The 25,199-nt window shown below is 33.8% G+C and overlaps 1 protein-coding gene across 2 annotated transcripts; it reads left to right on the top strand.

Moving 5' to 3' along the window:
* The first annotated feature begins 62 nt into the window (after window positions 1-62).
* LOC117335145 (zinc finger MYND domain-containing protein 15-like) lies at window positions 63-25,199 on the top strand. Of its 2 annotated transcripts, none has more exons than XM_033895087.1 (11): window positions 63-240; window positions 998-1,226; window positions 1,687-1,876; window positions 2,869-3,042; window positions 3,708-3,874; window positions 6,367-6,495; window positions 7,314-7,634; window positions 8,882-8,967; window positions 9,943-10,111; window positions 11,952-12,010; window positions 24,977-25,199. In XM_033895087.1, exons 1-11 carry the CDS (start codon window positions 112-114, stop codon window positions 25,190-25,192), a joined length of 1,869 nt encoding a protein of 622 aa, XP_033750978.1. In that variant the 5' UTR covers window positions 63-111; the 3' UTR covers window positions 25,193-25,199. The 2 variants fall into 2 exon arrangements, with proteins under 2 accessions (XP_033750978.1, XP_033750977.1); XM_033895086.1 differs by having other exon boundaries at window positions 7,314-7,640.

Genomic DNA, 25,199 nt, shown 5'->3' with positions numbered 1-25,199 from the left:
GCAGTCAAGGGAAAATAAAGTGGAGTAATCTCCCCTGAAAAGCGGTGCATTTGATACAATCGTAGGGTGGCGGGAGGTTTTATTTCATTATTTTTATTTCAGCCACTCAACATGTCATTCGATAGTTGTTTACTTGATTTGTTACGTGTGGAGACTGATCCAAATTATGAATCATCCCTTGAACATCTTCGTGAGATGCGACCAGAGCTATATATAAGGAAATCGCCTTATATATCCGATGTAGGGCCTCATGTATTTATATGTAGGACAAAGTGAAAGTAGAGTTTTGTTAAATGTTTCATGTTTGTAAGTTAATGCCACTTATTATCGGCAATATACAGGAGCTTTCTTATTACTATTATGGAAATATTTACAAATTAATGCTTATATAGAATAAACAAAAAACGGGAATTATATATCTAAATACATATGTGTTTCAAATTGTAAGAATATATCCACAGGGGCATGCTTGCATGGTCTTATATTTGTAAAAAAAAAAAAAAAAAAATACCATATATACCTATACATGAATTTTTTATGTTTAGGTATTTCTGTTTCTGTTTTGTTTTTTGTTTTTGTTTTTGTTTTGTTTTTGATATAAGACTAGACATGCCCCTTTGATTAATCATTTATTAGAAGTAAATCCCCCTAAATGACTTATTGTCTAATAATGTACCAACAAAAAAAGAAAACATGATGATTTATTCACTGTTCATGCAATTGTTGATGAGTCATGCACTACCATAGCCCGAGTTTCCTCTGGCCCTGACACCATGTCTGGTGTACTAGGTTAATTATGGTGTCGGGGCCAGAGGAAACTCGGGCTAGCGCTACAATTGAAGTCGTGCAAACAAACTATCATCAACCTTCCCATTTTAGGAAGAGTCTTTCTCCCTCATTTTCACTCCAATTCATTATACTTGAGTTCAGCATAATTGAATTGAAACCAAAAGTAAATCAGTTCATTGCATAAAACAAATTATTTCATTGATTGTAGAATGAAGATTTTGAAAGAAAGTATGCTGTTGCCCTGTACTTCTTAATGAATTCATGTAAAAACTGTGATAGAATAAGATTCATCAAACAACCTGGAGACCCTGGCTTTACTGAGGGTGTGAAGGCTATAACTAAGAAATGTCAGCTTGCCAAGGAAAGACAACTGCAAATATGCCAGTTACCAATAGAGGATACGGTTTGGACTTTAGATAGAATTGTAGACCAGACAGGTAAGATTTCTGTTCTGGGTATGGTCAGAGCATTTGTATGATAGGTATACGCACATTCCAAACTCATTTTACAGTTAAAATTATTTTCTGAAGGAGTGATAAGTTTTTGTGTGTGCGTGTATAACTATAACATCTTTGCTGGTATACATGTACATGTACACACAAATGTACATTATTTGAGTAGATTATTTGTTTAACACTGAATAATTTACATGTATTCCTTATCTATTGAACTTATTAGAAAAGGAGTTTACAAACGAGAAATGTATGAGTCATATTTTGTCAAAACAAAATTTCAATGAAACATCATTATGAAAAATTAAAGAAAAGTTTAAGTTTAAGATTCATGTAATTTCTTTGATTTTGATTTGTGAGATCATGAAAATAGTTTAATTCTTTTCTACAACCTTTATTGTACCAAGATTTGATAGACCTTTGTTTTGCATGTTACCATGATCAGATACCCAGACAACGATACTAGTGATACAGGACCGGTGTTCTCTGGTTGTCGGTTTTACGGCGTGGGACACATCAGACAAAACCTTATCTGACCACATCCACCTGGCCCTGTGCAAAGCCTGTCTGTTTCCTGTAGTACACAAACCCCGTCGTCCTCGTTACTTTGGAATCAGAGACAAAGACCTCGCCAAGTATGTCTAATAAACCTAAAGGACTCGCAGGGGCTTGACACGTTTCTACGCCCAGAATAATGTACACATATTACTGAACCTAAAGGACTCGCAGGGGCTTGACATGTTCCTACACCCAGAATAATGTACATGTATTTAACCTGAAGATCTGACCACTAGATCACAGATGACAGTAAATTATTTTCTGGAATCCAATGACAGCCGCTTGACAGTTAACTATTATTAATATAAAGTATATGATATGTATGTTAACAATGGTGACAATCTCTGGTAGGCTTTCTCCCATCATTAACAGACTTGTCTCCCATTTTACTTGTTCAAGATTTCTCTGTCACACTCTGGGGTATGATTTGTGTCAACCCCTCTGGTATGACAGCATGTGCTGGCAATGACCTCACATTGTCAATTCAATTGTGTCGTGTCAGCATTGCCTGGCATTGCCATATATTTTAAATACATGTATACGAACAACTTGAGTCTGCATTAATAAAAAAGTATGATTGGAGAAAAAATAGCCATCCCCTACCTCGAGGACGTGGCAGAGAAATCTTCAGCCTTTGGGCTGATATCTATGATTTTCTAACCCTCGACTTAGCCTCGAGTTAGACAACATGGAATATCACCCCTCAAGTCGGAGATTTCTCTATCATACCTTCAAGGTTGGAGAAGGTTGTATTAATCGATATTACATAGAAATGAAAGCTAATATGTTCTTTTGTGGCTGATTTGTAGCATGTTATGTATTTTTACTCTGGCAAGTTTAGGTTATTAGAATATGACTGACAAACTTTTTACCAATACAAGTAGATACTTAACAAGTTCTTGGAACAATGTCTGTTAAATAAATAATGATACTATATTTTATGCTTTGAACTATTTATTGGAATTTCAATATGACAAACTTATTGAGAAATGTACCTTTCTTATTAGAAAAACATTAGAATGGTTTTATATATACATTGTATATAGTATAGTTTACCATCTCTTGACAGGAGCTGTGTGTTAGATGGAGGTAGATTAGGGATTACCTGTGTAATGGAGCCAAATCTCCTGGCGACCTGTCAGATATCCTCACAGTCTGTCCAGGCCAGTAAAGACACATTCCAACTGTTCAGGGAGTGTACCGTCTGTCGATTCAGGGCCGAGAGGGAAATGTTTAATACATGGTTTGTAGTTTTCCGAAGTATTTGGCTTTATCATGATACCATTTCATTATCGAGATTTCCTGTGTATTACCTGTGAGCTATATGATTTATAGCGTTAAAAATACCCTCAGCAGGCAATCTGGCAAAATGTTTCCTGAAAACATAAAAACAGTGGGATATCCAATATCTATCAAATCCAATGTAATTTATTTTCAGTTATAGACAAAAAATATATATATCGGTACTTGTAATTGAAGTTCATTGCCTTGCAGATAAGCCTCAGGCAATGTACCAGAACAGGCTATCTGCAGACTTAGATTTTTGAAACAATAATTTTGCCTTGTGCAGGCAATCTAAAGGAGCAGAAAATAATGCAAGAAATTATGGTAGCTAACTGATTTAATACCAGTGACTCTGGCGTCCACATCAATGTCTGTTGTGGTGGGTTAATGATATGATCTGAGAACCTGTATTGCACTGAGACCTGTGAATTTGATATGTCTTTCTTTTGTCTGTGTGTTAAATTTGATATGTCTTTCTTTTGTTTGTGTGTTAAATTTGATATGTCTTTCTTTTGTTTGTGTGTTAAATTTGATATGTCTTTCTTTTGTCTGTGTGTTAAATTTGATATGTCTTTCTTTTGTCTGCGTGCTAATTTGATATGAATTTCTCCCGTCTATGACCAGTACTGGGTGTGGAGCTATGCTGTATTGTACAGAGACCTGTTATGAGATAGACCAGAGTCAGGAAAGACAAACAACCTTATACGGTCATTCGAACTGGTGTCACAAACTCAGGACATATATGGTAGAGGAGGAACAGCTTGTAGACCTGCCCTTCACTTTTACTACAGGTAAACATTTGAGCCTTCTTTGACCATTCACTGATAAATTTATGTCTCAAGAAATCAAGTCTATGCATGTTTCTGAGCATCTCTAATAGTCTTTGAATACAAAGTTTATGTCTCTAAAACTTCTATGTAGAAATATGTGTGGTGTCCTACATTAAGAGTTACCATTCTACTCACCTGATTTTGTGAGGTCATACCACAGGTAATGTTATCCTGACCTTAGTACTCAATTATGATAAATGCTGGAATTGGCCAATATTACATTAGTTTTCATTGAATGAAAACTGTCAACGTCTAACAAAATTAAAGTAATGTTGAAACATATATAGAATATCATCTATTTAATTACTATACATTTTCTACACCAAATGTAACTATACCAGACCTTTTTATTCAGGGACCTTCTAAAATGTGTGTTCACCTTCGATTTTTAGCCCACCATCATCAGATGGTGGGCTATTCAAATCGCCCTGCGTCCGTGGTCCGTCCCTCCGTCCGTCCGTCCGTCCGTAAACAATTCTTGTTATCGCTAATCCTCAGAAAGTACTGAAGGGATCTTTCTCAAATTTCATATGTGGGTTCCCCTTGGTGCCTAGTTATGCATATTGCATTTTGAGACCAATCGGAAAACAACATGGCCGACAGGCAGCCATCTTGGATTTTGATAATTGAAGTTTGTTATCGCTATTTCTGAGAAAGTACTAAAGGGATCTTTCTCAAATTTCATATGTAGGCTCCCCTTGGTGCCTTGTTATGCATATTGCATTTTGAGACCAATCAGAAAACAACATGGCCGACAGGCAGCCATCTTGGATTTTGATAATTGAAGTTTGTTATCGCTATTTCTGAGAAAGTACTGAAGGGATCTTTCTCAAATTTCATATGTAGGTACCCCTTGGTGCCTAGTTATGCATATTGCATTTTGAGACAAATCGGAAAACAACATGGCCGACAGGCAGCCATCTTGGATTTTGACAATTGAAGTTTGTTATCGCTATTTCTGAGAAAGTACTAAAGGGATCTTTCTCAAATTTCATATGTAGGCTCCCCTTGGTGCCTAGTTATGCATATTGCATTTTGAGACCAATCGGAAAACAACATGGCCGACAGGCAGCCATCTTGGATTTTGATAATTGAAGTTTGTTATCGCTATTTCTCAGAAAGTACTGAAGGGATCTTTTTCAAATTTCATATATAGGTTCTCCTTGGTGCCTAGTTATTCATATTGCATTTTGAGACTAATCGTAAAACAACATGGCCGACAGGCAGCCATCTTAGATTTTGACAATTGAAACTTGTTATCGCTATTTCTAAGAAAGTGCTGAAGGGATCTTTCTCAAATTTCATATGTAGGTTCCCCTTGGTGCCTAGTTATGCATATTGGATTTTGAGACCAATCGGAAAACAACATGGCCGACAGGCAGCCATCTTGGATTTTGACATTTGAAGTTTGTTATCGCTATTTTTCAGAAAGTACTGAAGGGATCTTTCTCAAACTTTTTTGTAAGTTCCCCTTGGTCTGTAGTTCTGCATATTGCATCTTGGGACCAATAGGAAAACAACATGGCCGACAGGCAACCATCTTGGATTTTGACAATTGAAGTTTGTTATCGCTATTTATCAGAAATTGCTGAAGGGATCTTTCTGAAATTTCATTTGTAGGTTGCCCTCTGTGCCTAGTTATGCATATTGGATTTTGAGACCAGTCAGAAAACAACCTGCCCGACAGGCAGCCATCTTGTATTTTGACAATTGAAGTTTGTTATCGCTATTTTACAGAAGGTACTGAAGGGATCTTTCTCAAATTTCATATGTAGGTTCCCCTTGGTCCCTTCCCCTTGGTCCCTGGTGTTGCATTTTGGGACCAATCCGAAAACAACATGGCCGACAGACAGCCATTATCGCTAAATCTTAAATTTTTTATAGAGGTTCCTCTTGTTTGAAAAGTACTAGAGGGCTGTTTCTGAATTTACACAGATTAGTAAGACTTAGAGGAAGGGAAAAGTAGAGAAAAGATCAATCTGACATGGAACCTATAAAGATCATTCAATGGTGGGTGCCAAGATCCCTCTGGGATCTCTTGTTAAAACCTGGTATTTGTGTAATAGGAAGAGCTAGGGAATGAAATACGTTTGTGCATGTATATCCTGCCCACACAGGGACTCAAACTAGTGACCAATCACTCTATTAGAAAACATCTTATCACTAAATTTGATCATTGTCATACTTTAGTGTCGTGGTGACTCTGGAATTAAATTGATATGTGGTGACTGCCATTGCTAAATACACTAGACATACAGATACATGGTCACATTCTTTCTTGTTTTTTTTTTAACAGACGATTAATTAAAAATGTCAGTTATTTTGGACTTCTTTTGATGCTTGTATGATTCCATTACATAAGAAACACACGTGGTCCACTGATTGACAGTAATTATTAAGGAATTGATATTTCTTCAATTTCTGTATGATATTAAAATTCTGTATCTGTTAAGAAACGACACATCCTGAATTTGGTGCTCTGCAGTTGGAATCATTCCTACAAAGAATGGGATTACTGGGCCAGGGCATGTGGCAGTGGGTGAGTCCTGTCACCTGTGGTCCACCTATCACCAGGTCACATGGTAAGGAGTTATCTAAGCAAGGCAGCTCCCATTTTTTGCCCATCATCATCATTGTATGTGATGATTTACCTGTATGTTTTATGTGACAGTTTACCTGTATGTTTTATGTGACAATTTACCTGTATGTTTTATGTGACAGTTTACCTGTATGCTTTATGTGACAGTTTACCTGTATGTTTTATGTGACAATTTACCTGTATGTTTCATGTGACAGTTTACCTGTATGTTTTATGTGACAATTTACCTGTATGTTTTATGTGCTGATTAACCTGTATGTTTTACATTGTATGTGACAGTTTACCTGTATGTTTATGTGATGGTTTATCTGTATGTTTTATGTGATGATTACCTGTATGTTTTATGTGATGATTTACCTGTATGTTTTATGTGATGATTTACCTGTATGCTTTATGTGACAGTTTACCTGTATGCTTTATGTGACAGTTTACCTGTATGTTTTATGTGACAATTTACCTGTATATTTTATGTGACAGTTCACCTGTATTTTTTATGTGACAGTTTACCTGTATGTTTTATGAGACGATTAACCTGTATGTTTTATGTGCTGATTCACATGTAGGTTGTATGTGACAGTTTACCTGTATGTTTTATGTGACAGTTTACCTGTACGTTTATGTGATAACTTACCTGTATGTTTTAGGCGATATAAAGTCATCTCACCTAAAGTATGCATTTCTATCATCTATGGGTCAAAAATAAAAAAAACCAAAATGTTTATAGTACAGACATAAAAATGTATATTGTTCCTACTTATTTTTCAAAGTCAATTTTCTGTAAATTTCTTTCTTTTTGATTAGGGTCAGGTTTCTTCAAGACCTATCAAAACCCTCTTGGGTTTGTTAAGGAGGATGCTGGTTCTATTAAGGGCCTAACAAGAAATGACAAAACCTGTTCACTGGATCCTGGCACCAAACTTGATCGATCGGAGGATCCTGGTTTACAAGATGAGGAATACAAAAACACTTCTACCCATTTGGATCAGAAAACTAGTACCCCAGTAACTGATTGGGCTTCCTACTACAGATATAGAGGATTAAGCTTTGATTCACCTGTCGCGGTACTCCTACAGTGGCCGTTAACACTGTATTACATACTGACAAGCTGCCTGTCACAGGATTGTAAGTGTCACTATATATATATAAAAAGGTGATTAGCTTAATCACTTGATTAGTGAAGATATCATTTTTCGTTTACTGCAAACCTTAGTGACGTGTATATTCCTTAAAATAGGCAGGTAGGAAGAAACTGATAAACTGGACCAAAAAATTCTGTCAAGTTAGTTTGACCAGAAATGATTTTATCAGTATTTTAAGATTGTTGTTAAACTTTAATAACCTTTTGAATAACTGGTCCTTAATCAAGCTTTCTTCTATAATAGACCCTCCTGAGGCATTCTGTGTTACCAGAGTTACTTCCCCTTGTTCCATCCTATTGGTAGCGGATGTTCTAGGGATAAATACAATATATATACATGTATACATGTATATATATGTGTGTACAAGTTATCTCATGTGAACCCCTCCACATTTATATCACAGTAAACACTAACTGTGTACAAGTTATCTAATGAACCCCTCCACATTTATGCCACAGTAAAAACTAACTGTGTACAAGTTATCTCATGAAAGCCCTCCACATTAATGTCACAGTAAACACTAACTGTGTACAAGTTATCTCATGAAAGCCCTCCACATTAATGTCACAGTACTGTAAACACTAACTGTGTACAAGTTATCTCATGTGAACCCCTCCACATTTATGTCACAGTAAAAACTAACTGTGTACAAGTTATCTTGTGAACCCCTCCACATTTATGTTACAGTAAAAACTAACTGTGTACAAGTTATCTTGTGAACCCCTCCACATTTATGTTACAGTAAAAACTAACCGTGTACAAGTTATCTTGTGAACCCCTCCACATTTATGTCACAGTAAAAACTAACTGTGTACAAGTTATCTCATGTGAACCCCTCCACATTTATATCATAGTTTTAGTATACAAAATGTATCATTATATTTTTTCTTAACCTCATTTTGTAAATTAGATTTTGGTGGTAGCCACTTGAGGATAAGGTTGAGAAATCACCTTTGCTCACTTTCTGGAGCATTTAGATATAACTAAATTAATCATAACTTGTTAATAACTGTTACAATTTTTTAATAACATTCTTTTTTTTTAATAACGGATAAGAACTGAGAAATCAGCATTAGTCACAGCAACAGTAAATACTAAATTGATTTGTGATTAGAAATCTATGTTACTGTTTATAGCTTGGTTCACTTAAAAGTCATACATGTTTGAAATATTTATACCTCTGAAGCCTGGTACACTTTGGAATACATACTATTTACATTCTTGTTCCAGATGGTTGTAAACTGGCTGAGGACAGACCTGTCATTCTGGACATTCTGGGAGTGGAACAGGAGGTCGACTTGTATCCAGTGTTTCAGGTAAGTTTAACAAAATATTCCTTTCACTTTTTTCTCAAAACCTAAGTTTATTGGGAAAGGGAAAAAACCTGGCTATGTGTTAGATTTGGTCATTGGAAAACAAGAGAAAACTACGAGGTATGAAAAGTTTAAAAAGATATTGAAGTGTATTTTTTTCTTTTTGACTAAGTTCAATAATATCATGTGATACAACCAAAAATGTGTAGGTAGACCAGGTGTTCAGGAATACATTGTTGACAGTGAGCTTACCATGCATCATTTAAAATATCTGTAAAAAATATTGTAATTTACACACCAGTAAACAATATAGAAGAAATATTATTTCTTAAATAATTCATTGTAAGTTTCAAATATGATGTTTGGTACAGGTTATGTCAAGTGAAGCATACAGTAGCTGTAATGATGATAGAGAGTTTCCGATGTGGTCTCTTAAAACAGGTAGCTTCATTACAGAGATGGTCTCTTAATACAGGTAGCTTTATTACAGAGATGGTCTTTTAAGACAGGTAGCTTTATTACAGAGATGTTCTCTTAACACAGGTAATTTCATTACAGAGATGGTCTCTTTATACAGGTAGCTTCATTACAGGGATGGTCTCTTTATACAGGTAGCTTCACTACAGAGATGGTCTCTTTATACAGGTAGCTTCATTACAGAGATGGTCTCTTTATACAGGTAGCTTCATTACAGAGATGGTCTCTTAACACAGGTAATTTCATTACAGAGATGGTCTCTTTATACAGGTAGCTTCATTACAGGGATGGTCTCTTTATACAGGTAGCTTCACTACAGAGATGGTCTCTTTATACAGGTAGCTTCATTACAGAGATTTCCCTAACTTTGGTATATTCATTACAGAGGTGATCTCTTTATACAGGTAGATTTTTTAACAAAGATGGTCTCATAGCACAGGTAGCTTTAATACAGTGATGGTCTCTAAATACAAGTAATATGTAGTATGTTTGATATTTCAGGAACTAGGCTATTTGTTGCCAGGCCATGACTTTGTCATCAACATGTTTGGGAAGAATATCAGCAAGGCTGTTGACAGATGTGTGAAGGTCATTGGCAGAGTAAAGGTCAAGGTCTACAGACGCCTGTATCATAACTACACATGTCGCTGGAAACCTGACCTAGTTGTAGGTGAGATGTGTTGCTCTTTCATAGTGAAGACTTATAATCAACACGGGTCAAACTTGCACAACATGATATAAATATGAATAATACAGCAGATTTACTTCATCTGATGTACAAGTGAAATGTTATAATACCTTTCATATGTGGCTCACATCAGTGTGATTAAAATGCTTGGATAAAAATGAGTGAATTTTGTTCGATTGGCGATATCAGTTCGTACCTTGTAGTATTAAATACATTGTTTGGTCCTTAGAAGAAATGCACTAGTGTGCCTTATTTAAAAGTTGTGAACGGTATTGATCAATTATGCCAACACTGGATTAAGATTTTGTTCTACATTATTATACCCCCACAACAAAATTAGGGGGGTATACTGGAATCAAGTTGTCCGTCTGTCCGTCTGTCTGTAGACGCATTTTGTCCGGACAACTCCTCCTAAACCGAAAGGCCTATTTCAATGAAATCTCACACAAATATAGAGGACCGTGTGTAGGTGTGCATGCCACTTTCTTATTTTTCAAAATTATGGTTGCTATGGCAACTGGTCACTATAAACAGGTTTTCCGATAAGAACCATAACTTTAACTTTGTCCGGACAACTCCTCCTAAACCGAAGGGCCGATTTCAATGAAACTTCACACAAATATAGAGGACCATGTGTAGATGTGTATGCCACTTTCTTTTTTTTCAAAATTATGGTTGCTATGGCAACTGGTCACTATAAACAGGTTTTCCGCTAACAACCATAACTTTATGCTTGTCCGGACAACTCCTCTTAAACCGAAGGGCTGATTTCAATGAAACTTCACACAAATATAGAGGACCATGTGTAGATGTGCATGCCACTTTCTTTTTTTTTTCAAAATTATGGTTGCTATGGCAACTGGTCACTATAAACAGGTTTTCCGATAACAACCATAACTTTATGCTTGTCCGGACAACTCCTCTTAAACCGAAGGGCTGATTTCAATGAAACTTCACACAAATATAGAGGACCATGTGTAGATGTGCATGCCACTTTCTTTTTTTTTTCAAAATTATGGTTGCTATGGCAACTGGTCACTATAAACAGGTTTTCCGATAACAACCATAACTTTATGCTTGTCCGGACAACTCCTCTTAAACCGAAGGGCTGATTTCAATGAAACTTCACACAAATATAGAGGACCATGTGTAGATGTGCATGCCACTTTCTTTTTTTTTCAAAATTATGGTTGCTATGGCAACTGGTCACTATAAACAGGTTTTCCGATAACAACCATAACTTTATGCTTGTCCGGACAATTCCTCTTAAACCGAAGGGCTGATTTCAATGAAACTTCACACAAATATAGAGGACCATGGGTAGATGTGCATGCCGCTTTCTTTTTCTCAAAATTATGGTTGTTATGGCAACTGGTTAGTATATTACTGGGTTATCTTAGTTAGCCTCTAATTAACAGTTCCAATTCACCATTGACTCGTGCAGATTGTGGGGGTATTAGTCAGCCATCCTGGCGACAGTTCTAGTTCTTATTATTTTTAGCGGGGTTTGATAGGGGACATATTGCTTTAGTAATACCTAGTATAAAGCTTTATCATTTATGTATAAATATTGGGTGTATTTTACCAAGTTTTAAACTTAGTTGTTGCCATTAAATTTTGAATGCAAATTTTATATGAGCCCTGATTTTGTATACCTTATTAAACATTTTAACATACATACCATTACATTGAAATATCACCTTAAACATTGTTTGTATTTGTATTGATGACATTGTCATGCTGATAAGCCAACAATGTTATTTAAAAATTCTAAAACTAAAATTTTATATCATAAATGGTTTGTAATCTTTCCCAATGACAGGTTTCAATGCGGGAATTGCAGCCTATCCATCATGGAGAGATACTATACAGAAACTAAAGGTAGGGAGGATCAGCTTACCTTTCAGAAATTCAGCCAGTCAGCTGCCTTTTTACACAAACCAAGTCCCTAAAGAAATTGTTTTCTGGTTGTTTCAATTGTTTTTTGTAGGGATTGACATATGGAGTGGGTACTTCTTATATATGAGGATAAAGAATAATGTTTTGAGGTTTGAAAAATAGAAACAAAAATATTTTTATGCAGTTTTAATAACATTGTATACATTTTTAGGTCACCTGAGGCGAAGCATTTTTGAGAATTATTTGCTCCAATTCCAATTTGAAATAATACAAACTTGGTTAGAATTATTAGTATGAATATCTGTTGAATATTATGTGCATATTTGCACTTACTGACCCCAGGGGCTTTAGGGGTGGGGCTAAAAAGGGTCAAACAAACAGAAATTTCAAAAATGTTCTTCTCAATACTCAAGTAAAGACGAATCAAATACTTTTCATCTATGGAAGGGTCTTAAGGAGCTTTACCAAATTAGTGAATTCATGACCCTCGGGTCTCGTGTTTGCCCTTTGGGAGGGGGTAAACTTTACTAAAGTTTATTTAGGGAAATCACATTTTTTACTCTCATTTGTTTGATTTCTATTGAAATTCATTCCAACTTTGTTAATGCTATACATCAGCATGGGAGGAAAGCTTGATGATATGCACATATTGGCCCTGACTGACCCTCAGGGGCTTATGGGTGGGGCCAAAAAGGGGCAGATTAATGGAAATATTTTAAAACTCAGGTGACTGTTAAGGCCCATGGGCCTCTTGTCATGATTGTCTTTTCTTCTATAGACATGCATGATGCATACATAACCATTTGGCATCTTCTAAAAACATGGTCATGTGGTTTTGTTAAAGAACTACTACAAGAACCTTTCATGTCTACAGAAAGGTTATCTACAGATAGATCATACGAGAGGCAAAGAAATCAAAATGGATGAAATTCAAGAATTGTCTTTTCAGAACCAGATTGGCTAGAATCAAATACATGGAATGGTCTTAATATGAACTTTATGTGAATTCAATAATCAGTATGCTAAAATTGAAATTGGGTAGAGCAAATAAACTATTTTCCATCAGTTTCCAGTAAAAGAATAATGTATATGTTGGTAATCGCTTGATTCATTCTAAATATTTCTGCATTTCATCAGTAAACCTGGAATTATTTGTTTCAGTCTGTATGACGATTGTATTTTGCATGTGGCATGCATGTAGGGGTATGTACACATGGTAGTGTAGGGGCACTTTCTAGCTGCCATCTTAGCTGGGTGGACTCAGCAACATTTTGATGAGTGACTAATTCACTATGAATATCATGCTGTTTGAAAGTGTGGTAAAGAAATAATACAGTAGCTTTATTTTCCATTTAAGTAACATCAGTCTGACATTTCCCCTAGGTTCTTCTGATGGGCTGCGGCTATAATCATTTTCCAGCCATTGAATACAGATTTTTGGGGGCTATTTCCAGTTTTTCTTTGTGCCAGGTTTGACCTTATGATTGGGAGCATATATTTTGTTTATTGAAATCTGTACAGCACTGTAAAGTAATTTCTTGTAATAGCTTTGCACCTGCAAACTGAGGTTATTTGTCAAAATATTAATTATTTATATTCATGAAAGTATTCTGTAATCAATTAATGACAACTGCTATTATATGGACATCAGTGTATGAAAGTATATATGAAAATTCCTTAGGCAATTGGTGTACAGAAAATTGAAATCCCATAGCCGAAGTCATTTTTCCATAGACCAACTTTGTAAACCCATATTGTTAAAAGTCGCATAACTGCGTCATGCAAACGCTTGCATATATATATAACCCATATTGTTAAAAGTCGCATAACTGCGTCATGTAAACGCTTGCATATATATATCATCCAGTTCAAACTCACTCAAATGTTTGAAACCAATAGCGCACTATTAGACGTAAAAAGACCTTGATTGTAAGCTCTGATTTCATGTGATCGTTTGTCAGAAAATACAGGAATGTTGTTTACATGAATTGTAATGTATGGTAGGACTCAAACGTTTCATAGCCAATCGGGCCAACACTAAGTAATTTTACATAGACCGACCAGGTTTTCTATAGCCTCTGGCCATAGGACCACCTTTACTTTCGAACACTGGGACATACTAGTAAGGCTAATTTATTTTCTTTGTTGAGTTTTCGTTTGGAAGGGGTGTAGAGAAGACTCTTGATTTGTTGTTTACACGATTATTCTATGATTGTACAACAAAAGTAAATATAGTAGAACTGTCTTAGGCCCTCTAATTATAATTCTTTTTGAGTGTTCAGATTTGGGCCGATACAATAATTTGGAATTACTGTAAAAAAATTGCTAATTATAATCAATATCCTCCAATATCTCTTGATGCCTGTATTAACATTTGCAAACTATTTAGGATATTTTCAAAAATCATGCCCTACATATAGGGTGTAAAAATTGTACCTGCTGATCATGACCCCATTGCATTATCATCAAAGGTGACAAAATCTTTACTTTTCCTTTTTTTTTTTTCTATTCATCACTTAATACGTATTGTACATCTTACTGCTGTAATGATATGTCTGTATTATTATACCATGTAATATAATGTACCTGTATGTATACTGTATGTAAAAGGATGAATTAAAAAGATTTCAAAACTGAAAAAAAAAAAAAAAATCTTTACTTTTAGTTGAACGTTTGCCACTGTTAGGAAGGGTTTGGGTTATGTCCCCTGGTCCAGACATACTAGAGTCTATGAAAAGAGAAGTTGCTACTCCTGCATAGAATTTTTTGGAATTGGATAACTCGTTCTCTTGTTGTTAGTATAATGTGACTGGGTGGGGTGTCTTGCTGGATGTCTTTGTCAGTATATACTATAAAGTCAACATCAGTTTCAAGGGGTTCATGGGACAAACACAGACACACTGCAGCCTCCTGAATCACACACATTCACCACATACATGCATCTTACACACAGGCTACGCTGTCCTTAAATGACCTGAGCTGTTGATAGAAGAATAAAAAAAAAATATCTTAACCTAAACTAAAAATAAATTAAAGGGAAATCACTTGTCAAGTTCCAGATATTCTACAGTGAGGACAGATCAATAGGAAATCTAGTGTAATGATAAAATCTTCAAGCAAAGTCAGATAAGTGAGGAATCACGATCTTTGTCAGGGGAGCCTGTAGTATTGGTCTTTAGCTGACCTGCCAGAAGGGCAAGTGAACCTCTGCTGTGGTGCAGTGTCTGGTGTCTTTCCATCATCCTTCATCTGCACAGTGTCAACTTTTTCCATTGAATAACTTTTAAAGAACCAAGAGTCCAAAGTCCATTATACATGTATTAGATATCAAAGTTTGCAAAAGATATGACCTTGACCCTTATCAAAGGTCACAGGGGCCAGGTTATTTTTGTAAATACTCAAACTGATTCGTATTAACCAAATGGCCTTAAATCATAGTGTTATCTTTCTGGGATAAAGCCTAGCAGAGTTTGCTGCAAGAAATGACATTGATCCAAACTCAAGGTCATCATTCTGAAAACACTAAAACAACTTCTTTTGATTAACTGACAGAGAATTATCAAAGCTTTGAATATCAGGTGAATCGCTGAATTATGGAGGTCCATTGGGCCTCTTGTTCTTTTTTAATGCTAAGAGATTTATCATGCACTGTTTTTTTTATATGGATCAGTTTTCAGTCTCAATATTTTCATGGTTACCATGGAAACAGATAGTCAGAAGCAGTACTGGACTGGGCTGAACCCTGGTGGCCGGGTAGTTATTCTGAGGTCCTGTTTCAAGTCAAAATCACTGATTTCGGTGTGTTTCCTAGGTATATCTCCAAAGCCATTCAGGATCACTCCACAAACTTTCTACATACATCAATCAGTGTTGCAGTATTGTCTTCTACTTTGGAGGAGTTTCCAGTTTGGATATTTACTTGGTTACCATGGAAACAAATAGTCAAAGTCACTGATTTAAGCATTTCCAGATTGTATCTCTTTAAGATGGCTAACTTCATTAAACTTTAGACACACACCAATTGAGTGGAGAGTGCACTGTGGCTTCAGTATATTGTTTAGACATTAATCACCACATAGACACTTCTGTTCCATCCGTCACATTGACTATTACCTCTAATGATAATCTTTTTAAAAAGAACAAACGACTTGACTCCCACAGTGAAAGATCTGAATGACAGTGTTCTTGTTATATGTATACACCCAGACACATCCACAAATAATACCAGTTCACCCAGTCACACGAAACAAATATAGTTTCATTTGCTTCATTTAAATATTTCATGTCTCAGAAGAATGCGAGTAGGTCATATTGGTATAGTAAGTGGATGTTCAGTGTTGTGGAGTGGTACGTACTGTTTTACCCCAGTAAGTTATTTTGGTATAGTAAGTGGATGTTCAGTGTTGTGGAGTGGTACGTACTGTTTTACCCCAGTAAGTTATTTTGGTATAGTAAGTGGATGTTCAGTGTTGTGGAGTGGTACGTACTGTTTTACCCCAGTAGGTTATTTTGGTATAGTAAGTGGATGTTCAGTGTTGTGGAGTGGTACGTACTGTTTTACCCCAGTAGGTTATTTTGGTATAGTAAGTGGATGTTCAGTGTTGTGGAGTGGTACGTACTGTTTTACCCCAGTAAGTTATTTTGGTATAGTAAGTGGATGTTCAGTGTTGTGGAGTGGTACGTACTGTTTTACCCCAGTAGGTTATTTTGGTACAGTAAGTGGATGTTCAGTGTTGTGGAGTGGTACGTACTGTTTTACCCCAGTAGGTTATTTTGGTACAGTAAGTGGATGTTCAGTGTTGTGGAGTGGTACGTACTGTTTTACCCCAGTAGGTTATTTTGGTATAGTAAGTGGATGTTCAGTGTTGTGGAGTGGTACGTACTGTTTTACCCCAGTAAGTTATTTTGGTATAGTAAGTGGATGTTCAGTGTTGTGGAGTGGTACGTACTCTTTTACCCCAGTAGGTTATTTTGGTATAGTAAGTGGATGTTCAGTGTTGTGGAGTGGTACGTACTGTTTTACCCCAGTAGGTTATTTTGGTATAGTAAGTGGATGTTCAGTGTTGTGGAGTGGTACGTACTGTTTTACCCCAGTAGGTTATTTTGGTATAGTAAGTGGATGTTCAGTGTTGTGGAGTGGTACGTACTGTTTTACCCCAGTAAGTTATTTTGGTATAGTAAGTGGATGTTCAGTGTTGTGGAGTGGTACGTGCTGTTTTACCCCAGTAGGTTATTTTGGTACAGTAAGTGGATGTTCAGTGTTGTGGAGTGGTACGTACTGTTTTACCCCAGTAGGTTATTTTGGTATAGTAAGTGGATGTTCAGTGTTGTGGAGTGGTACGTACTGTTTTACCCCAGTAGGTTATTTTGGTATAGTAAGTGGATGTTCAGTGTTGTGGAGTGGTACGTACTGTTTTACCCCAGTAGGTTATTTTGGTATAGTAAGTGGATGTTCAGTGTTGTGTGGAGTGGTACGTACTGTTTTACCCCAGTAGGTTATTTTGGTATAGTAAGTGGATGTTCAGTGTTGTGGAGTGGTACGTACTGTTTTACCCCAGTAGGTTATTTTGGTATAGTAAGTGGATGTTCAGTGTTGTGGAGTGGTACGTACTGTTTTACCCCAGTAGGTTATTTTGGTATAGTAAGTGGATGTTCAGTGTTGTGGAGTGGTACGTACTGTTTTACCCCAGTATTATGATTGTTGTATTCTGAACTCAGCCACAAGGCCATCAAGAACTGTTACATGAATGAATTATCTAACACTTCCTATTACATGGCAGATATTTATAATGCATGCTTTCTTAGAAAAGATTATGAAATATTCATTTTGATAGAATTCCGTAATGAGGCTTGAGCTTTTCTAGCAAGCTAATCAAGGTCTTGGTTTACAACTTAACATCATGAGTATGGTTTAATATTTGATTTAATGATTCCCTTTTGTCATAGCAAGCAATGTTCATTATTCGATTTATATTCCACTCGAAGTGAAACATTATATTTAAGTACCAATTACCGTAGTAATGAATGTGGAAATAGAATTAGAGTGTATAATATAGCCAGGTTTTTGCTGTCCCTCCGGTATTGTTTGAGAGTTGTCAGTAATTATTTGTAATTATGTGTCCTTACTCTTCTAATCACAGGGGTTTGTGATGATGAACATCTATCTGTGATATATGTATACTGTTATCTACACAGCAAATCACAGGGGTTTGTGATGATAAACATATACATGTATACTGTTATCTACACAGCAAATCACAGGGGTTTGTGATGATAAACATATACATGTATACTGTTATCTACACAGCAAATCACAGGGGTTTGTGATGATAAACATATACATGTATACTGTTATCTACACAGCAAATCACAGGGGTTTGTGATGATAAACATATACATGTATACTGTTATCTTCACTAGAAATCACAGGAATTGGTGATGATAAATATCTATATATGACATTTATTCTGTTATCTACACAGCAAATCACAGGGGTTTGTGATGATGAACATCTATACATGTATATGACATTTATACTGTTATCTTCACTAGAAATCACAGGGGTTTGTGATGATGAACATCTAAATATGATAAATGTATACTGATATCTACATTAGAAATCACAGGGATTTATGAGGATAAACATCTCTATATGATTCATGTATACTGTTCACTCACTAGAAATCACAGGGGTTTGTGATGATAAACATATCTGTATGATACATACATACAGTTATCTTAACTAGAAATCACAGGGTTTGTGATGATGAACATCCCTTATACATATAATTTTACCTGCACTAGATCACAGGGGTTTGTGAAGATGAACATACTAGAAATCATAGAGGTTTGTAAAAGTTGATATGTATACACATAGTGTTGATTTTGTACGCAAGGAACCTTACGGCAGAGAGATGATACATATTTTATGATGCTCTGCTACAAACTTGTGGAACAAAGTGTTGATCCATGTCGATTTCATTGAATTTTTCATCACTTCCCCATCTCAACGTTCATTAGTATGTAGATGGTATGTGAGGACCACAGACTTTGTCACTATTGTTTCAATATATATCAGCCAATATTCTCATGCTGACTATAACACAGTTTAGTACAGTTACGTACTACTGTAAAAACTTTATTTGATTTTGTGTTGCAGATATAATTGTGAAACAATGGCAAATATTGATGTTTTCTGTATCTATAAATAAGTTTACAGTCAGTATCTAGGGAAATTTTGTTCTCATTTTCACACAGTGTTCAGTGCTATTACATAGTATGTAGTACATATACCTTATTTGGAAAATGAGTCACACAGCCATCTTACCTGGTACATGTACTTAAAAAATACAAAGGCTATCATGCAGAAGATTATCAGAATTTTCACAAGGCAGAATAGACTTTAGTATAGATAACAACCAATGTATGATTATAGCATGATGTTTTGGTGAATGCTCTTTCACCTTTATCTCACAAATAATGAAGGAGGTGACATGTACCATGTGACATGTAGTCACTGAAAAGTCCCACTATATCATACACAAGTCTATTCCATATATGCTTGCCAGCCTGAAGAACAAGCTTCAGGATTCCAAGGTAGTCATGTTTGACACATGTTGTACCTGCTGGGAGATAAGCTGTGGTATAGAATGAGTAATCCATGGTATGACTAAACCTTTTCAATAATGTTAACTTTGGATTTTCTAAGAAAACAGCATCTATTTTCTGGTATAAATTTGACGCCTATCCTTAAAAACATACAGAGTACTTGTCTTTGTCATACTAATCCCAGCTAGAACTCACACACACTTCCCATCCAGGGCAAACAAGTGTGGTTAGTATAAGTCAGTATAACTTGTTTAACAATTGTTGTAAACTAAATTAAATTTACATTTACTGTTACATTTCAAATTCAGAAACAAGTTTGGTAGTATATCACAAAACCACAATACTGACCCCTGTAATCTAGAAATCCAAAGCTGTATTTGGTTACATAAATACTGTACTGCAAACGCAAAACAAACTAGGTTTGGCCTTACTTTTGTTTTGTTAATTGAATTATGAAAATGCCAGTAGAATATATAAAAATGTCAGTTAAATATATCATGATGCAAATGTAATATATAAAGATGTCATTGTAGTTTACAAAAAAAAAGTCGGTGTAATAAATAAAGTTGTCAATGTAATATATAACGATGTCAGTGTAATGTATAAAGATATTAGTGTAATATATAAAGATATCAGTGTAATATATAACGATGTCAATGTAATATATAACAATTTCAGTGTAATGTATATGCCTGTGTGATATAAAAAGATGTCAATGAAATATTCTTAGATGTCAGTGTAATATACAAAGATGACAGTGTAATATATAACGATGTCAGTGTAATCTATAAAGATGACAGTGTAATATATAACGATGTCAGTGTAATATATAACAATTTCAGTGTAATGTATAAAGATATGAGTGTAATATATAAAGATGCCTGTGTGATATATAACGATGTCAGTGTAATATATAACGATGTCAGTGTAATATACAAAGATGACAGTGTAATATATAACGACGTCAGTGTAATATATAACGATGTCAGTGTAATATATAAAGATGGCAGTGTAATATATAAAGATGTCACGTGTAATATATAACGATGTCAGTATAATATATAAAGATGACAGTGTAATATATAAAGATGTCAGTGTAATATATAACGATGTCAGTGTAATATATATATATATAGAGATGACAGTGTAATATAAATATAACGATGTCAGTGTAATATATATATAACGATGTCAGTGTAATATATAACGATGTCAGTGTAATATACAAAGATGACAGTGTAATATATAACGATGGCAGTGTAATTTATAAAGATGTCAATGTAATATATATAAAGATGCCAGTGTAATATATAAAGATGCCAGTGTAATATATATATATAAAGATGTCAATGTAATATATATCAAGATGCCAGTGTAATATATAAAGATGCCAGTGTAATATATAAAGATGCCAGTGTAATATATATAAAGATGCCTGTGTAATATATATAAAGATGGCAGTGTAATGTAAAAAATGTCAATGTAATATATAAAGATATTAGTGTAATACAAAAATATGTCAATGTAATATAAAAAAGATGCCAGTGTAATTTATAAAGATGTCAATGTAATATATAAAGATGTCAATGTAATATATAAAGATGTCAATGTAATATATATAAAGATGCCAGTGTAATATATATAAAGATGCCAGTGTAATATATATAAATATGTCAATGTAATATAAAATAGATGCCAGTGTAATTTACAAAGATGCCAGTGTAATATATAACGATGTCAGTGTAATATATAAAGATGGCAGTGTAATATATAAAGATGCCACGTGTAATATATAACGATGTCAGTGTAATATATAAAGATGGCAGTGTAATATATAACGATGTCAGTGTAATATATAACAATTTCAGTGTAATGTATAAAGATATTAGTGTAATATATAAGGATGCCTGTGTGATATATAACGATGTCAGTGTAATATATAACGATGTCAGTGTAATATATAAAGATGGCAGTGTAATATATAAAGATGTCACGTGTAATATATAACGATGTCAGTGTAATATATAAAGATGGCAGTGTAATATATAAAGATGTCAGTGTAATATATAACGATGTCAGTGTAATATATATATAAAGATGACAGTGTAATATATATATAACGATGTCAGTGTAATATATATATAACGATGTCAGTGTAATATATAACGATGTCAGTGTAATATATTAAGATGACAGTGTAATATATAAAGATGCCTGTGTGATATAAAAAGATGTCAATGAAATATTCTAAGATGTCAGTGTAATATACAAAGATGACCGTGTAATATATAATGATGGCAGTGTAATTTATAAAGATGCCAGTGTAATATATAAAGATGCCAGTGTAATATATAAAGATGCCAGTGTAATATATATAAAGATGCCTGTGTAATATATATAAAGATGGCAGTGTAATGTAAAAAATGTCAATGTAATATATAAAGATATTAGTGTAATACAAAAATATGTCAATGTAATATAAAAAAGATGCCAGTGTAATTTATAAAGATGTCAATGCAATATATAAAGATGTCAATGTAATATATAAAAATGTCAATGTAATATATATCAAGATGCCAGTGTAATATATATAAAGATGCCTGTGTAATATATATATAAAGATGGCAGTGTAATGTAAAAAAGATGCCAGTGTAATATTTATAAAGATGGCAGTGTAATGTAAAAAATGTCAATGTAATATATAAAGATATTAGTGTAATACAAAAATGTCAATGTAATATAAAAAAAAGATGCCAGTGTAATTTATAAAGATGTCAATGTAATATATAAAGATGTCAATGTAATATATATAAAGATGCCAGTGTAATATATATCAAGATGCCAGTGTAATATATATAAAGATGCCTGTGTAATATATATATAAAGATGGCAGTGTAATGTAAAAAAGATGCCAGTGTAATATTTATAAAGATGGCAGTGTAATGTAAAAAATGTCAATGTAATATATAAAGATATTAGTGTAATACAAAAATGTCAATGTAATATAAAAAAGATGCCAGTGTAATTTATAAAGATGTCAATGTAATATATAAATATGTCAATGTAATATAAAAAAGATGCCAGTGTAATTTATAAAGATGCCAGTGTAATATATAACGATGTCAGTGTAATATATAACGATGTCAGTGTAATATATAAAGATGGCAGTGTAATATATAAAGATGTCACGTGTAATATATAACGATGTCAGTGTAATATATAAAGATGGCAGTGTAATATATAAAGATGGCAGTGTAATACATAACGATGTCAGTGTAATATATATATAAAGATGCCTGTGTAATATATATATAACGATGTCAGTGTAATATATATATAACGATGTCAGTGTAATATATAACGATGTCAGTGTAATATATAAAGATGACAGTGTAATATATAAAGATGCCTGTGTGATATAAAAAGTTGTCAATGAAATATTCTAAGATGTCAGTGTAATATACAAAGATGACAGTGTTATATATAACGATGGCAGTGTAATTTATAAAGATGTCAATGTAATATATATAAAGATGCCAGTGTAATATATAAAGATGCCAGTGTAATATATATATATAAAGATGTCAATGTAATATATATCAAGATGCCAGTGTAATATATATAAAGATGCCAGTGTAATATATATAAAGATGCCTGTGTAATATATATAAAGATGGCAGTGTAATGTAAAAAATGTCAATGTAATATATAAAGATATTAGTGTAATACAAAAATATGTCAATGTAATATAAAAAAGATGCCAGTGTAATTTATAAAGATGTCAATGTAATATATAAAGATGTCAATGTAATATATAAAAATGTCAATGTAATATATATCAAGATGGCAGTGTAATATATATAAAGATGCCTGTGTAATATATATATAAAGATGGCAGTGTAATGTAAAAAAGATGCCAGTGTAATATTTATAAAGATGGCAGTGTAATGTAAAAAATGTCAATGTAATATATAAAGATATTAGTGTAATACAAAAATGTCAATGTAATATAAAAAAGATGCCAGTGTAATTTATAAAGATGTCAATGTAATATATAAAGATGTCAATGTAATATATATAAAGATGCCAGTGTAATATATATAAAGATGCCAGTGTAATATATATAAAGATGCCAGTGTAATATATATAAAGATGCCAGTGTAATTTATAAAGATGTCAATGTAATATATAAAGATGTCAATGTAATATATAAAGATGTCAATGTAATATATATAAAGATGCCAGTGTAATATATATAAAGATGCCAGTGTAATATATATAAATATGTCAATGTAATATAAAAAAGATGCCAGTGTAATTTATAAAGATGCCAGTGTAATATATAACGATGTCAGTGTAATATATAACGATGTCAGTGTAATATATAAAGATGGCAGTGTAATATATAAAGATGTCACGTGTAATATATAACGATGTCAGTGTAATATATCAAGATGGCAGTGTAATATATAAAGATAGCAGTGTAATATATAACGATGTCAGTGTAATATATATATAAAGATGACAGTGTAATATATATATAACGATGTCAGTGTAATATATATATAACGATGTCAGTGTAATATATAACGATGTCAGTGTAATATATAAAGATGACAGTGTAATATATAAAGATGCCTGTGTGATATAAAAAGTTATCAATGAAATATTCTAAGATGTCAGTGTAATATACAAAGATGACAGTGTAATATATAACGATGGCAGTGTAATTTATAAAGATGTCAATGTAATATATATAAAGATGCCAGTGTAATATATAAAGATGCCAGTGTAATATATATATATAAAGATGTCAATGTAATATATATCAAGATGCCAGTGTAATATATATAAAGATGCCTGTGTAATATATATAAAGATGGCAGTGTAATGTAAAAAATGTCAATGTAATATATAAAGATATTAGTGTAATACAAAAATATGTCAATGTAATATAAAAAAGATGCCAGTGTAATTTATAAAGATGTCAATGTAATATATAAAGATGTCAATGTAATATATAAAGATGTCAATGTAATATATATAAAGATGCCAGTGTAATATATATAAAGATGCCAGTGTAATATATATAAAGATGACAGTGTAATATATAACGATGGCAGTGTAATTTATAAATATGTCAATGTAATATAAAAAATATGCCAGTGTAATTTATAAAGATGCCAGTGTAATTTATAAAGATATCGGTGTAATATATAAAGATATCAATGTAATATATAAAGATGCCTGTGTAATATATAACGATGTCAGTGTAATATGAAATATAAAATAAATAAATAATTATTATAATTCTATTTTAAATGTGATTGTCTGTTTCAGGATGAACAAACACCTGCCTATTTCACAGACTACTGTCACTACAGCGCTGACCTTGGTCGGGAGGTCATGAGACAGGGATGTGGGCTGGAGACTTCCACGCCCTCTGTCAACCCGTTTAGGAGCCCTATTAGACGTATCTGTGAACAGCACCTCCTGCCATGGTTCAGTAATGCTTTCCTCTTCCATATCATATACTCACCCATTAAACAATGCTGACACTCAA

The sequence above is a fragment of the Pecten maximus genome, chromosome 9, assembly GCF_902652985.1.
Source record: "Pecten maximus chromosome 9, xPecMax1.1, whole genome shotgun sequence".
Classification (NCBI taxonomy): Eukaryota; Metazoa; Mollusca; class Bivalvia; order Pectinida; family Pectinidae; genus Pecten; species Pecten maximus.
The sequence above is the reverse complement of the archived record's forward strand: the minus strand, read 5'-3'. Positions and strand labels throughout refer to the sequence as shown.